This window comes from Solea solea, chromosome 20, assembly GCF_958295425.1.
Source record: "Solea solea chromosome 20, fSolSol10.1, whole genome shotgun sequence".
Taxonomy (NCBI): domain Eukaryota; kingdom Metazoa; phylum Chordata; class Actinopteri; order Pleuronectiformes; family Soleidae; genus Solea; species Solea solea.
This window is the reverse complement of record NC_081153.1, coordinates 18,744,322-18,760,950: the sequence shown is the minus strand read 5'-3', so window position 1 is coordinate 18,760,950 and position 16,629 is coordinate 18,744,322. Positions and strand designations below refer to the sequence as shown.

Here is a 16,629-nt window from a genome sequence, read left to right as displayed (position 1 = left end):
GGTCGTCATTAACAAAGTGCCTTCTCAAGTCAAATACTGAGTGATGTATGTGTGTGTGTGTGTGTGTGTGTGTGTGGCACAGCTGATGAATGGAGGGAGAACAATAGTGCAAGAGCACTGCAAAAGAAGAAATTGATTTTTTTTTGTTAAATATTGGAGAACAATGCACTAAATAACTACAACCTGCATACACACACACACACACACACACACACATTACACCAGGCCAAAAGTGGTATTGCATTCATCCTTTAAGCTCATGTAATGTGTGATAGCCGCTCAATGTGTGTGTCGTGTAATGAAAATAAAATACAAACCACTCCTCTCTATGTAAATAGTGGCATTAAAATTGCATGAAGCCTGCACACATGCACACACACACACACACAGACACACACACAGCTGCTCCTAGTCAGGAGAGTTATGTAACACCACTGCAGTAAACTGACCTCATACAGGCAGAGTAAGAGAAAGAGAGGCAGACAGACAGACAGACAGACAGACAGACAGACAGATGGAGATACATGTGAAAAAATCAGGCAAACGACTCCATAGATGTATTATTTGTGCACTGATTTAATGCCTCCACCATCTGCTGGTTACTTTAAAGTACAGCCATATGTGACTGACAGCAGGGAGGCGGGGCTCAGTCTGTGGCTGACCTAGCACGCGCAGGAAGCTCACAACAGCATAACTTACTGCCCTTTCACTAATAAAGTGGGGATCAATAGAGCTGCCAATCAGTCGCTAATCCTACTCAGCCACAGGCGCAGTCGAGTCAATTCAAAATGTCAGGACGAATGAGAAACGTGAGTGGTGATACACAAGTTTATTTGCCGAGTTCATGGTAAAAGTAACGACAACAACAACTCCCACTTCTCAATAATTATCTCTGACGGAAGAGGATTTTCAAAATCAAACATTATCTTATAAGTAACAAGCTTAACTTTGAAATTTTGGAAATAAAATCACTATCACTATAGTGACCTTTCACCCTATGTCAGCTGGGACTGGCACCAGAGCCCCCTGCGATGTGGAGGATAAAGCGGTAGAAGATGAGTGAGTGAGTGATTGAGTAAGTGAGTACTTTATTAAACTTTGCTTTCAACCCTAAATTATATATATATAAATATAGTAAAGTGGTGAAAGCAATCGCTCATTGTTCTGCACGGAATCTCACGTCAACGGGGGCAAGAGACATGGACAGTGTCCACAACACCGCTCGTAATTATGACTAGTGTTTGCTTGTTCGGTGTAGGTCTCGTCTACGTGCATCAAGCAATGCAGGGCAGGAAACAGTAGGTGGGAACCTGTGACCTGTGGGAACCCTGTTATTAGTATGTCATTATTATAGCTGAAAATGTGACTGAACAGGATAAGTCTGTCAGTGTTCATCCATCTGTCTTCTCAATTATATTCTGTCAAAGTCATCAAGTGTCCACACGTGTTTTTATCTGCTCCCTTTAAAAATAGACACACACAAACACAAACAATAACCCGTGTTCAACCATTACTGACGCACTGGCTGGCTTCTATTTGATTTTCTATTCACTATACACTGACTATAACACAATGAAACAAGATTTTAAATGAAAAACAAATAAAGCAAATAGTTTTTGGCAAAAAAAACATTTGTATCGTGATGAAAGTACAACAGAAAGTTGGTGACCATACATTTTTTAGATGTATTTGTCATCTTTAATGTTGTAACCATCTCTTAAACTATCACTACAACTATTTTTTTTCAGTGCACTCATTTCACTACACTTTGTATTTCCTTTTCACTGCTGCTCAATCGATTACAATGAACTACATGTTTGATCTATCTGGACCGTAATGACCTTTGTTTAAAGAATTTGCTTCCCCTGATATTTCCATGTTCCTCATCATCACCTGAGAGCACTGGTCGTGGTGGTGGTGGTTTGTTTTTGATGACTTCAGCTCCATGGGGGGGTGGGGGGGGGGGGTTAAGGGAGCAATGTGCTGACAAACAAATGCACACGCACACACATTCACTTCGGCATTCTTCACATATCTTAGCATCCAAAACCTTGATTATTGCCTGTTGCGTGGAGCAATGCATACACACTACCGTAAAGTATGGACACACAAAGCACGTCTTTGTCTCACAGACTTGGGCATTTCGCTGACTCTGAATATTACAAGCGCAAACAAAAACACCTGAATGTAACCGGACTGCCCCACTCATGGTTTCAAAAGCCATATTTTGGGAGGTGGAAGAGTGATAAATGAAAACATGTTACTGCAGAGATTATATAAACCATTATAAATAGAAAGGCTTTAAATAAGTGACTTGACTGGTATCACTGCCTCACTCTCTGCAATGACATATACCTCCATGGTGAAGAACCATGTTGAATTTCCCGTTTAAATGGGTTCTTTAAATGTCTTTAATCAGCATTAACTCCCAGGTCAAATAACTCTGCAATGCAATGGTTTTAGTGGCTTTGGCTCCAATTGGCATCAGTGGGAACATAAAACCAAACCGGGTGAACGCACTCATTTCTTCTTCGTTTGTTCTATTTTTTACGGGCCACATGAGAAACATAAAATATTCTTATTGGCCGGACCAATGGGCTGAATTAATTTTACCTCTTTATAAAAAGCAGTAAATTGCATTGTATTTGGTGTAAATTGTGCAGTTTACTAACACATTATGACAAAATTAAGAGAAATGCAGATTTTATTGAATTTATGACTAACTATGTTGAAAATATCAAATTACTACACTATATAATGAATACTATTATACTATAGTATACTGTGGTGTAGTGTAGTGAGTATATTGTCTGAAAAAAACCGGTATATCCACTAATTCCATTGTGAAAGAGGCTACAGACTGAAGTGTAATGCTGTGTGTCCATCATGGTACGGTTCAGTTTGGTACAGTATGGTTTGGAACGGTAAAGTCCCGGGTCAGACTTGCGTTTCGACTGAGAACAGTGCCTTTACTTGGTAGACGATGGCTGCGCCAGTGAGATATGTAGTGTGACATCGTACCAGTGCGACAACAAGGAACGACAACATCGACCGCGATACAACAGACAACAATAGAGTTTGTCCCAACAAGAGAAAGACAGCCGCAAAAACAGGAAATCTGTTGCCCAATCAGCTGACTGGAGCGGTCTAGGTCCATTTCACTCTGGTATCTCCAAGGGAAGGGTGCCAAAGAATGAAACACTAATGGAAATGCAAAAAAAAAATGCATACCATAAGGTAACCGGAGCGCTCCACTCAATGGAAACATGGTTTAAAATGATAACTGAGGTTAAAGAGAAGATTGAGGTTAAAATGCCTCACAGTCAACAATTCCCACTGTCAGTGACTCCTATTTTTCACTTGTCACTTTGTCTCTACATGGGGGAGTTCCAATATAATTCAACTGTGCCTTTATATAACAACCGTTTCTTCCACCACTTCAAAAAACACATTTCGTCCATCCTCCTACCTCTATCCTGTCTCATGAATGACTGGGTCAGATTATGGTGATTAGCCTCTGTGTGACACTCATTTATACAACCCCGTATTACACTCGCTGCAAGGTCATCTGCTCGATTAGACCATCCACCATGATGGGATCACTCGGTGGATTAGGATACCTGGCACGCTGATGCAAACAGTGCAAGATCAACCTGGTTTTTGCACAGTAAACAGCAGGAATTCTTCATTATGTAGTTTAAATGAAAAAATTGAAAAGTTGGAAACAGTTATTAGTTATTAATGTTAGCTTTGCAAGAGAGCAGCGAAACATTCACTGAGATATGAGAAGATGTTTTAAAGCTACCAAGTTCCAGAACATAATGTTATGCTTTGACCTGCCAGTGGTTTTGAGATGTTTAGTTGTGGGATACAAATTATTTGTGTTTCAGAAGAGTGACAGATTTATCCAAGGACATCGAATGAAATAGCGGTGGTAATACGAAAGTCTGAGGCTTTCAGCCACCGAACTTGAGTAAATAGGGGGCAGTTGCTGTTGGATTGTAGTAATCTCCTTTAGTTAAGCCAAGGAGGCCTCCACAGTTGAAGGGCTGCCAGGTCTGGACTGTACCACCTTGGTGGCTTAGCTAGCAAAGCAGAGAAAGACCATCTTCACCTTCTCCAGCAGAACATGAAGAAGCTTTAACCAATTGATCTTTGACAATATATGTACATTTTTGCAGAAAAATCACTCTTTTCCTACTGTTAGCGACTACAGCTTTAGTGGCCAATGAAAAGTGTCACAATGGTGATGCATTTCAAACGCTATTCAAATTTATATCGTAAGAATGCCATTTTATTATACTTAGTTTTGTCACATGATAATGAATGACTGATTCATCTAAGAAATGTAATGTTTTTTGTTACAAAAGTTAGTTTTCACTTCATTAACCGATGCCTCCAAACTGCAGAAAACAGTTAACACAGGGAAATAAAGAATAGTTTTATTGTTTGTTGACAGTTTTTTGTCTTTTTGATTGATCTTAAATCCCTGTCATGACACTTGAACATCTTTTTTCAGTCACTTAGAGCTCAGTTCCGAGAAAGCTCATTATGCAATGCACTATGTTCCAAACAAAGAACCACACACCACGCCATCTGCACTCAAAAACCTCCCTCCTTGTTCCACTCTCTCTTTTCAGAGGCTCTCCTCTCCCTCCCACTCGTCCACTTCTATTCACTCCTCTTTTCCTCCCCATCATCTCTCGTAATCCCTTTTCCTACCACTAACTCCATCTCTCTCACTTTCAGCTTACTTCGGTGCATTAGCTGCATTAAGTCGTTCGGTGACGTGAAGGCAAATATAGAATGAAATAGGTAAAATGAATCAGAGACACTGTAAAGGAAGCCAAATCTCTACAATGCATTTGATCTGTCATCACGGTGTCTTAATGTGAGAACAGAAAACTTAGTACTGCACTCATCCTCTTAATTAGATCTACACCATTATCTTCCAAAGATACACATCACATTTACCAAAAGTCTCTCACCACAACTGAGTCAGAGGTTTCATTTGAGCTCTCCACCATAGGCTGTTTGAGGTGATTTTAAAATAGGTGGTAAAAACCTACGACAGATATGGACCATTCAGTTTGCGCATGTCATCTAAAAGCTAATGGGCTTAATCCCATTTCATCACTCTGTTTTGTGCATTCATATCTAGGTGACCCGATTCTTGCATGGTATGAAATATTTCCGGGAATATAAGAATCCAATAAAACGTATGTTACTACACTACACTAAACACAACATAACATGTTCATGCAGAACGTCTATGGCCCATGCAACTTTTTGTTTTGTTTTGAGGTGTTTTGACAATGGGATGTTTATTCTTTGGCAAATAGGGTTAGACAATTGGGGTTTGATCTCTTTGTTAAAAGGTACGACAACTTGTCCCCATGTTTGTTGACAGACTGCAAACCCTTGTCCTTCTCCCTCTACTCGTGCCACCATTGCCCTATCATCATCTATCAACTATCATCAGCCTAATTATTGTAATGAGAGTCCCTGCATTCAGAGAAAAGACCAGTATCCTGGTATGAGTGACTGCTGCAGGATGTCAGACACACAAATTAGCTCCACGCAGACGTCCTACCTTGTATGGCAGACGCTGCTTCAAAGCTGGGTCAGTGCCGGTTCCTTGACCAGAACAATCTGCACACACTCACACAGAAACACACACTCCTCTTACTTTGACCCCAGTGTTGTGGGTTTACACACACAATGGCTTCACTTAGGCCGAGCCAGCACAGCCAGCTTATCAGCTGTCCAGCACATTCAAGTAGCTGGAGTGAGTTTCTGGCAGGCATTGCCACAGCGATGGTTGATACAAGACCTACCTTTGTGGCAAAGCAGGTCACAATGAGGTTAAGGTAGAGCAAATGCAGACAAGTTGGTTTTACATTTAAAAAAGGCAAACAATGTTGACTTTCCTCACCCAGTGTAAGTTGTTTTTTTTCTTCATTTGTTTCTGCATTGCTTCCTCCTCGTTTGTTCTTTCAACAGCTTTTCAGATGTGTTACAATGGTTCCGACAACACTTTTACAATGGTGTTTTTGGACCACGCAAGAGTCCTTTGTTGTCCGTACTACAGTTGGCCACGGAGACATTTTGGCAACAAGGATTATGCCATGCATAAACCTGTTTATCATAATACATCCATGGTGCTGATCGGAACACAAAGGGAAGAGAAAAACTCTAAATCATAGGTCAAATCATAATCATACTGGGCGACTGTAGCAGCCTCATCTCTTTCAGTGCATTTTTGCACATTTTTGCACATTTTCCTTGCACAGTTAACTATACTAGCACAGTATACAAGCATATATTGGGCATATATTAGGTAGCAATTCATTTATTGGTGGAAAAGTGTTCCCCCTCCACTGCGCTAGGTGGCAATACACCCCCATTCAGCTTGTTAATAGTAGTAATAATAGTAGAACTAAAAAAATATTAAATTTTTTACGATGTTCCGGCCCAAATTTTACCATATTTTTGTTAATGTTGTCTTCTCTGTTTCGACTGAAGATACATGCAGCAGCACCTTGACTCCCAATTACATTATCAAATGTCTCAGTAAAAAGAGATATTTCACTTTTCAGTCCATTAAACTCCTGCTTTAGCCAGATTACCACAATATTTTTTTTCTTATATCATGTAAATACACAGAGCCAAACATTCAGGTGCTAGCCAGATATGTGTTGGTCGGGACCAAGAAGGAGAGCTTTAATTGGACTAAAATCTTTCAGGTGACCTGAAACTAATTCAGCCTTTAGTCTGGTCCTACAACAAACTAGGTGCACTGTGATTTTTCAACAAAGACTTAACAAAAGCTGCAATCTGAACAGATCTACTGAATCGTATCTGATCTGGGGTACGGTCGTGCAGCTTGATAGCGTGATCCTGATTGTGGTCTCGGCACTGCAGAGTGCAAGCTACTACATCATTCATTTGGATGAAAAGCAATCCTCTACACCCACGATCAGGATAAAGGGTCACAATGAAAGTCAATTAGCCTGACCCAAAAAAAAGAGATTGACATGACTGACGGGATTAACTCTCCATGACACAAATCTCATCTAGACACCAAATTCACATCTGTCTAGTTTTTTATTTCTGCTGACTAATGCAGCAGTTATATGACCCAGCATTTCCAAAATTATACTAAGAAGGGCTTAGCCATGTCCTGAAGTGAAATAGGTTAAAGCAGGGGGGAAATTGAAATCAAAATAGCACAGCGTGATGATATGTCAGAATACAATTTTGGTTAACACAATTCTTTTAGGAGGGACTATTGGTGGTGTAGCATTTGAGATATTTAAATTTAAAATGAAGCTTGTATCTTTTCAGTGTCAAAAACTTGGCAGATCTTAGACTTGTCCTTTAGAAGTACATCTCTGAAGCCTGGTTCTCTGCAGTGGCTCATCCTGGGAGAGTGACGGTGACCACAGAGCGACCTGCCACTCGGTTATGTAAGCGAGAAGATCACTTGACATCACGGGGGGGGGGGGGGGGGGGGGGGGGGGGGAGGAGAGACTTGGAGAGGAAAGACAGCCAGTGGGGATTCCACGGATAGTGACTTTAAATTATAAATCAGGTAACTGCTGCTGCGGCCTTTTATCCCCCACTTTCTTTAGCCTTGCCATTTCTCACTCTCCTGTTGTTCTCTCCTTCCCTTCCTCTCTTTTCACTCTTCAAACCCTCTGTGCATTGGGGCTGCAGTGTACTCTAGACAAAATTGGACTTGGCATGTTCTCAAAGGCAACGCTGGGTGCAAATGACATTACACTCTGTGTGCAACCGGAGGTGCGTGTGTGTGTGTGTGTGTCTGTGTGTGTCTGTGTGTGTCTGTGTGCAAGTGTGTGCACATCCTGTGATCCATAGTTCAGTCTTGTTAATCCCTTGGCAGATGCAGTGGAACTCCATCACAGCAAGTTGAACAGGAGGTGGCTGCCAATGTTTTTTTTTAAATGTCAGAACAACATTGGTACAAACACAACTCCCTGTTGCCCACAAACCATTTTATGTTCACGGCTTCTTTTTAAACCTTCTGACTTTGACTTTGACCTTGAAGTCAGTCAGTACAGCCAATAATTGAGCTTAAAGCGTGTCGTCTGACCTCAGCAAGGAAGGGATTTGGTGCTGTTCTGTTTTCATACAGAAATAATTGTATACTGTGTATAAATTATTTTAAAATACATCCTATCTTTGACTTTGAGAGGTGTAATGGACATTCTGAGCTGAAAATATTTCTCCATTTATATCTATAAAAAGTAAATGTTTTTCCCGTGTTGGTTGCATCACGCCCTTCTTAGCTAAAATTCATTTCACAATCAACAGATGGTGTTTCCACATTTGTCCTGGAACGTGTGATGCAGATTTGTGCGTGTGTGTGACGCTCACTCACCTATCTGCAGCAGTACAGGTGTCACCAGCGCTGTCTCCATGGCGTAGCAGAACTCACGGCCGAACATCACAGCCCCGTGCATCACCCATCTCTTCAGAGTAATGCCTTCTATCGATCCTTCGCTCGCCGACTCCTCCCCGCCACGACCACCTCCTCCCGGTCCATCCACCCCGCCACCGCCGCCTCCTCCTTTCTCCTCGTCCGTTCCTGATGCCGTGGAGTTTTTGTTGTGAATTCCATCCACGAGAGATCCGACCTGCATAGCGTCAGCCTCTGTGTTCTGGGGAGGCATGGTGGAGGGCATGCACGCAACAAGAAAACAAGCGCACCACACGAACAAGCGCAACCCCTTCTAACAAATCTGACAGCAATTGCCGCAGGTTACCTGAAATGACTTTAAAACTAGTGGTGACGTCCAAAAAGCCACCAAATTACAATCTTCACAAACTGTCTGTGTTTGTAACTTTCTTATATAACTTGCTTTACAGGTGGTGCTGTAACTGTAACAGAATTTTTTTTCAAAAACACAAATTTAAAACTGATTTCTTTTCAAATTAAAAAGGCTGTGGACAGTGAACAAATCAAGAAAAAATATATATATATATTATCTGATCATCAAGCCTGAATCTCTTTTTTCCAGATTAGCATACGTAAGGAAACCAAAACAATCTATCAGCAATCATTTGTTCACTAAACAAATTGTCCAAAAACACTTCAAATTCAAAACTTTTCTTCTTCTTTTTTAAAATCCTCTTTTTGTTGCGTAGTTTCTCAAACAGTGGAAAGGACAAACTCAGATTTCCAAACGCCTTTAGAAATTCTCCAAAATGACGGAAGCAGTTGACTTTTCACAGGTAGAGTGTGAGGTACATTCCAAGATAGTGTGCATTTGCTTATTGGTGTGTGTGTGTACATGTGCATGTGTGCATGTGTGCATGTGTGTGTGTGTGTGTGTGTGTGTGTGCGTGCGTTTATGGCTTTTTTGTCTTTTTTGTCATTGAGGTTTCTCCCTCTTTCCTTACTGTCTATTTGAGGCAGTAAAAATCCATATAGAAGACCATTCAGTGAGTTCCAGAGTCATTTTTTGTATGGAGGGCTGGACAACGGAGTGGGCGGGAGTGCGGGGTGCCGGGGGAGGAGAGCAGGCAGCGGCGGTGGGCGGAGCTCCTCTGAAAATCCCCATCGATTGGCTGATTAATCTGCCAACGCCAGCGTCGCACGGGTCGAGAGGAGAGGCGAGTTGAAAGGAGGGAAGGAGAGAAAAGAAGAACAGTTGTGAGTCACAGGAAGTTAACTTTAAAAACATTATTTTCCCTGTGAACATATGAGGTCTACCTCTACATACATGTTAGAGTTTTTTTTTATTAAATAAACACCTTAAATACTGAACTGAAGCTGCATAAAAAAAATCAAAGCATGCAATGTGAAACATTCTCACATTCAGCGACTGTTTCAAACAGAGGGGCTTGTGTATGATGAGAGGAAATGAGAGATATGATGACTGAAAAAGAGAGAAAAAGGGGGGAGTCCTGTGTGTAAGCAGTGAAGGCCGAAAGAGAGAGAGAGAGAGAGTAAAACAGACTGCGTGGATGTTTGATACGATTTCCCACAGAGTTAAATTTCAAAGTGTGTGATTTTGAGCGGAGCCACCCGCTGGAATATAAGCCGTGGAGTCGCCACATTTCGTCACAGCCAACAGCACACACACGAATGCTTGGCTATGTTAAAGACACACACACACACACACACTTTATAACTACAATTATTACCCCTCATCAAGCCTCTTAGGAAGAAAGTGAGGTGGAAAACAAAATGAGAGAGGATGGGAGGAAGACAGGAAGGATGTAGGGGTTGAACAGGTGGAAAGATTGCTCCTTTCATTTCTCCTCTACATTCTCTGTATCTCATGTTTCTGCATTAACATGCAAGATACACACATGCAGACCCCCTACACCTGACCTCACACACACACACTGCAGCAGATTACATAACAGCCTGTTTTCTTTGCAGACACACACACACTCATCCTCTAACTTTTGAAAATCAGAGAACAACCACAGACGGGTGTGTCACAACATACACTGCAGCAGCAGCAACAACATGTTTGGATGTGTTTGTTTGGCAATCATGGGGACATCCAAGCAGGGTGGAGACACTGAAAGCATGGTCTTAGTTATAGTGATGCATTTTCATATCGTACGCATATTTTAATCTTAATGGTTAACAAGCAGCACAGAGAATATTATGGAGGGAAAATGACGTGCCAAATCATCAAAATAATGAAATTCAAAGTGTTTACTCTAAATCTTATACATCCCACGACTGGGTTTCCCTCAGGAAATACTCTGGAGGTGGTGCCATTAAACAAAGCTTGTATTTAAAACCAAACAAACTGAACTGAACTTAAACTCCCTGTAAACTCTACTTTAACCAGCTGTGGATTGACAAACTTATTAAAGTTTAGGTTTTCCTGAAATTGTGATGAGATTCGTACAAGACAAAAACACACTTAAGTCAATGAATCGATCTTTCACTGATGAGTTATTTTAAGGACAGTTTAAAGCTGCTGTCAGTGACATTCTTTGGCAAATTTCCTGTCCTGTATTTACATTAACATTCACCCCATAAACAGGTTAGGTGGGGAAGGGGAGTCATTTATTCACTGACAACCAGCCTTCAATCATGAGCAGATAGAGGAGCTTGTCACTGACATTTTAGACCTACTATCATGTGTTTTAATGCCATTTGATGGAAATTGCTCTGTCAAATAAGAATTTCTGTCACGCACAAGAACATTCATCCGTCTCTATTTAAACTATTTATCACAGAAGCTTTTCACCTTGACTCGTTAAATATTTGGTTTCTGCTGTGTCGTGTGAAACCTTTTGATGTTCAAAGATGAAGAGTCCCTCCCCTTTGAAAACAAGCAGACTTGAAAAACATCACACGATGGCTGCACCTTGCTTGTTCCACATTTGCCTCACCTAAATCTTGCAAATCTAATCTAATGTCCTGGTGCATGAACCTTACTGACCTTTAGTCATGGAAGGAAGTTTCCCACCTCCACTTTCCCATCTTATATTATTTAATATTCAATATGACATTCATTATGGATTCATTCAATCTTATTTTTTACTGTCTGGTCAATTCTTTTCCCCTCACCTGAAAACAATGTCTAACATGTTTCCAGAAATGCAGATTACTGTAAGAGAGGACCAATAGAAACCAGGAAATACACATTTAAGAAGCGGTTTGGCGATTCATTTAGATCATTTTAATTAAACATGAAGCATTTTGAGCTTTAGAGGTCATTGACCCTCCCACATGGCTCATTGATGTGGAAATTAAAAGACAAAAGAAATCAATAAGACAGAAGAACAAAGACATGAACCCTGCCAGGGTTCACACTGACAGAAAACAGAAGCTAAATACATTTGAAACCTTTTGTAACCGTGACGATTTATTGATTCTCCACTGAAATTAGCCTGTTAAGTATAAGCATCAAAGCATCAATTTTAAGTCGTTTGTGTTCTGGTGTAACAGTTTGTGTCCCGAGTCACACAAATGGATCTGGGTTACCTGTAGATAATGTCAACGTGAACAAACAATGTTTTTTTTAAAAAGAAAAGAAAGAGAGGGTGCTACCATCCATCTGCACACCTTATTCTCTCAGCTGAGTGTATCTGTCCTACATAACACACACACACACACACACACACACACACACACACAGTGTTGAATGCTATCTGATGTTTGCTCAGTGCATATGCAGCATCAGTCAGCTGTGCCATTGTTTCTGTGTGTTCATGCAAGTGTGTGCATCTGTAACGTGAGCTCCGTTTGCTTGTACAGAGTTACACCTCGGCTGTTTCTGGGTGACAACATAAACAAGATGCTCACACGCACACGCTCACATGAGCGAGGACAGGTATGGAAAAGACGGAGAGGACGGAGCTGAAGCAAAGAAGAGAATGGAGCGGACAAACGGACAAAAACACAAAATAATGGAATTAGGATGCAGGAAGGTTAAGAGGACACTGATGTTTCTTTTATTTTCACATGACTGGAGATAATTAAACCTGGAAAGTGCTGCAATAGGACAAACCTCCGACAACAATAAAATCTAGGTCGTTAACGAGATATGCACCAAATTGAATTTGTCCCTGGATATTGCCACTCGTGGTCTCTGTATTATTTCTTAAAGATATAATAAGTAGGGCCGCGTGGTTGGTGTAGTGGTTAGCACTCTTGCCTTCGCAGCAAGAAGACCTCGGTTTGTGACCCAGTTCGGAACAAGGGTCTTTCTGCACGGCGTTTGCATGATCTCCCGGGTTCTCCAGCTTCCTCCCACAGTCCAAAAACATGCAATTAGATGTGAATGTGAGAGTGAATGTTTGTCTGTCTCTATGTGTGTCTGTGATGGACTGGAGAACTGTCCAGAGTGTGTCCCCGCCTATTGCCCTATGTCAGCTGAGATTGGCACAGCTCCCCCTGTGACCCTCATGTGGAGGATAAAGTGGTAGAAGATGAATGGATGGATATAATAAGTCAGATTTCTGCATTAAAATATCTAAGAAAGACAAGACTATACTTTTATCAGCCAAAACATAACCAACATTCTTTAAATCCATAATAATCCATAGTTCTATTCAAGGTCCCAGACTGATAGAACTTCCAGAGTTAAACCTCCTATGAAAGATCCGACTGGGGAAAGAAATATTCGATACTGGTGATGTTTGTCTTTTGTTTTGTTTATTTAATTCACTTTAAATTAAGTGAATGGTTGTTTGTCTCTATACGTGTGGCCCTGCGATGGACTGGTGACCTGTCCAGGGTGCACCCCACCTTTTGCACCATGTCAGCTGGGATTGGCACCAGCAACCCTCATGTGGAGGATAAAGCATTAAACAATGGATGGGTGGATCATGACTACTCATTGCTGTTTGGCGTACTTTCTGCCAACAAATGTAAACACACAGGAGAACCAAACAAGACAACAATTCCCATGATCCCACGCTGCTTACCTATATCATCAAACTCGACCTTTCGTTACTGCCTGACGACAGAAATGACACACTTGTCTTTTAGAAATGCAGTCTTGCAACATTGCAGACAAATGGAAAAACAATTCCTGTATTCACTACAAGTTAATGAGTTCTTCCTCGGGGCACACACTCAAAATGAGTTTCAAAAGCAAGTTCTGGCATAACTCGACCAACAAAAACACACAGAAGGAAAGACTAACAAACAGCACTGAAAACGTCTCCTCTCGGACAGAGAGACACAGAAGATGAGAGGAAAAACAATGGCAGGACAGACGCCGAGGAGATGCTTATAAAAGTTCAAGGTAACAAATCACAAGTCGGGTGTCGCCTGTGATTTGCAAAACATCACGCACACTCACAAACGCACTTCCTGGATCAGCTAACACATCACCCAGGTCTATTTTAGTGAGTGTTTATTCTTGTGCCACAGACCAGATTATCAGTAACACCACCTCAGAAGCTCAGTCTCTCTCACTCCGTGTTCTCCTTCTTTCACATGTTCACGCAGGTGGGGACACAGACGGTCTAGCTCCTGCTGCGAGTCTGATCGTGTACACAACATGCCATCAACGTGCAAATAAGCAGGGAGAGGCACATAACTTGTCCTGGATGCGCTTACGCAGCCCCGAGAGAGGCGACATGACTCATCTCTGCAGAGCAAAGTATAGATAATCAGGAGAGTGGTTTTAGTTCACCGCCATCTTGTCAGTTCTTCAAAGCCAAGACATCTCAGTTTGGCCTCAGGGGTCGAGCCAAAAGATTGGTGAGCCTGTGGCAACCACAGGGCATAAAGTCTGATGTCACATATATCAGTCAATCAAAGGAAATGCCTCCACATGGAAACCAAAGATAAAGCAGATATATTCACTTCAGGGGCAGAAAATCAGATGTTTCAACCTCCTGCTGGGAGCAATTTCCATTCTGTGCGCTCAACATCAACAGTCAAGGCCACTTTTCAGTTCAGTCTGACACATACACATACACATACATACATTTGTGGAGATCAGCTGCATTTACACTGATCAGCACAATGCAGTTCAGCTCACCATGGTGCACTGTGGAACAGTAACCCTTGATCTGGCGTTGCATTTCCACCACTAGGGTGTGTGTGTGTAGGCCAGATGGCGAGCTACATCAGCGGCAATAATTGCGTGACTCAGTGTAACAAACCAATAAATTCACCCAAAAAAAAGGCCGTGACCGCTGCTGTGTGCTGACATTACTTGTTAAAAGAGAAACACAAACAGCCTTGAATCCTCTCTAATGCATCATTTTGTGGTGTTTGGTTGGTGTTTTGGTCCCATTCCCTTGCCGTTATTGCCTTGAAGTGACTGTTCACTGTGGACTGTATCAATTTACAGTGTCCAATTAACATGTGGGCAGAACATACAAACTCCACCCAGAAAGACCCACACCGGGATGTGATCCAGCACTCTTCTACGTGCTCCACTGTGTGGCCATAACTGCTGGTGTCAAACTTGGTGGAAATGCAGCATTTGTGAGTTTTCTTTGCACGAGATCCATTATGGAAAATATGTCTTATATAGACTTAGAGCAGACGTGTAGTGTAGTCTATATGATTAGGTAGATGCTTAAGTCAAATGTATATTCAGAGATATATGTACAGTAAGTATATGTAAGACTGTTTTTTCAGGACTGCTTACATGACACTCGACAAAGCAATGACCCACATAGCAGAGGATAGGAATCACAGGGCTGAAGACCTTAGGATCAAGTTCACATTCTGATGGGACCGATGTGTTTGTGACCTACATGTTTATGTTGCGTCTGTGGATAAGAAAGACAGAGAAAAACACTTTTTTTCTCTGTCTTTGGTGCTTTATTGGCTTTAGATTAAGCAGATATGGACTTGACCGCCTGAAAATCCCTTCAGGTAGAGCAGATACTAATTAACCCCAGGAGCAGAAATGAAGGAGAGAAACTACGGTGATCTGACTGAATTCATGGCCACTGGAAGAGAGAAGAGGAGGATCATTTCAGTTCAGTCTGATCCCAAATGTAACATAATTTACACATGATTTGAGTATTTATGGTCAAAGTTTGTCATACTGTGCCTTATTCTCCGTCTTTACAATGTCTGGTATTGTGCGTGTATATACAGCAGACATTGTATGTGAGCTTACAGTGCATTATATTCCATGAATGCTTTACTTGTAATGCTTTTGCATGCGGTTGCTACTGCCGTAACCACTCTCTTTTCTTCTTGATCTATGTTTTTGTGCATTTTTACGTCACATTATGTGCAGTACGGACTGAATACTTGCACGTGTATACAGTATAGACAGAGAGAGAGAAAATTCAGCTCAATGTCACTGACAGATGTTAAGGTTTTTTTTACACCTTTCTAGGAATTCATCTGTCTTACACTGAGATATTGACTACAGAATGTCGTATCGTCTTTTCTCTCTTTTTAAACACAAACACACACACACACACACAGGCTGCCTGATATTCCCACACAGTGGATAAAATTCCCATGGAAAACGACTATATTCCCAGCTGCTTAGAAGCATACAACAGACATAAGAATCAGAGAGAGGGGGGAGAGGTGGTGGTTGGGGGGGGGGGGGGTTAAAGGGACCGGACATGTGCATTATGGTGCATTGCTGCTGCAGTGCAGCGAGTCCAGCGGGGCACATGTGTATCAACGTGCACCAGTGTCAATGACAAATCCCTTACTCATAACACTGGGCTTTATCACTATCTGGGCAGGGTATAAATATGATGTAATATACCTCCGATTCACATAATATGTGTAATCTCTACAGATACATAATGTACATACTCGACTCACACCGATGTGTTTCATCACCCTGAAAATGGCCCCACACTGTATATTTTTTTGAAGGACATATTTGGATTCCAACAGAAAGTCAACATTATAAATAGATCAAATAGCTCCAACCAGTTAAACGAGACAGTATGTTGTCCACATATCACTGTTTCCCTTCACTCACTGGCCACAGTGACACATATTTGTCTGCATACACTGGTTGTCATGGGTGGTTATTTGACTTACTGCTGCCTTTCATTTCAAACTAGTCTGGTCATATGACTTTAACAAGGCTTTTTCCTCCAGGGGACGGTCGCCTACTTGGACATTTTCACTTCTTCTTCTTTTTTTTTCTTTGTAAATCCTAGAGATGGTTGTGAAGGAAA

General features: G+C 41.5%; 1 protein-coding gene across 2 annotated transcripts in view; it reads right to left on the bottom strand.

Annotated features, from left to right (window-relative positions):
- The window catches only part of LOC131447259 (solute carrier family 45 member 4-like), a 47,603-nt gene that overhangs the window by 22,773 nt on the left and 8,201 nt on the right, over window positions 1–16,629 (bottom strand). For both annotated transcript variants that reach the window (XM_058618903.1, XM_058618904.1), the window contains exon 3: window positions 8,405–9,603. In XM_058618903.1, coding sequence (XP_058474886.1) covers window positions 8,405–8,708 — 304 coding nt within the window. In that variant the 5' untranslated portion in view covers window positions 8,709–9,603. The remainder of the gene's footprint in view (window positions 1–8,404; window positions 9,604–16,629) is intronic.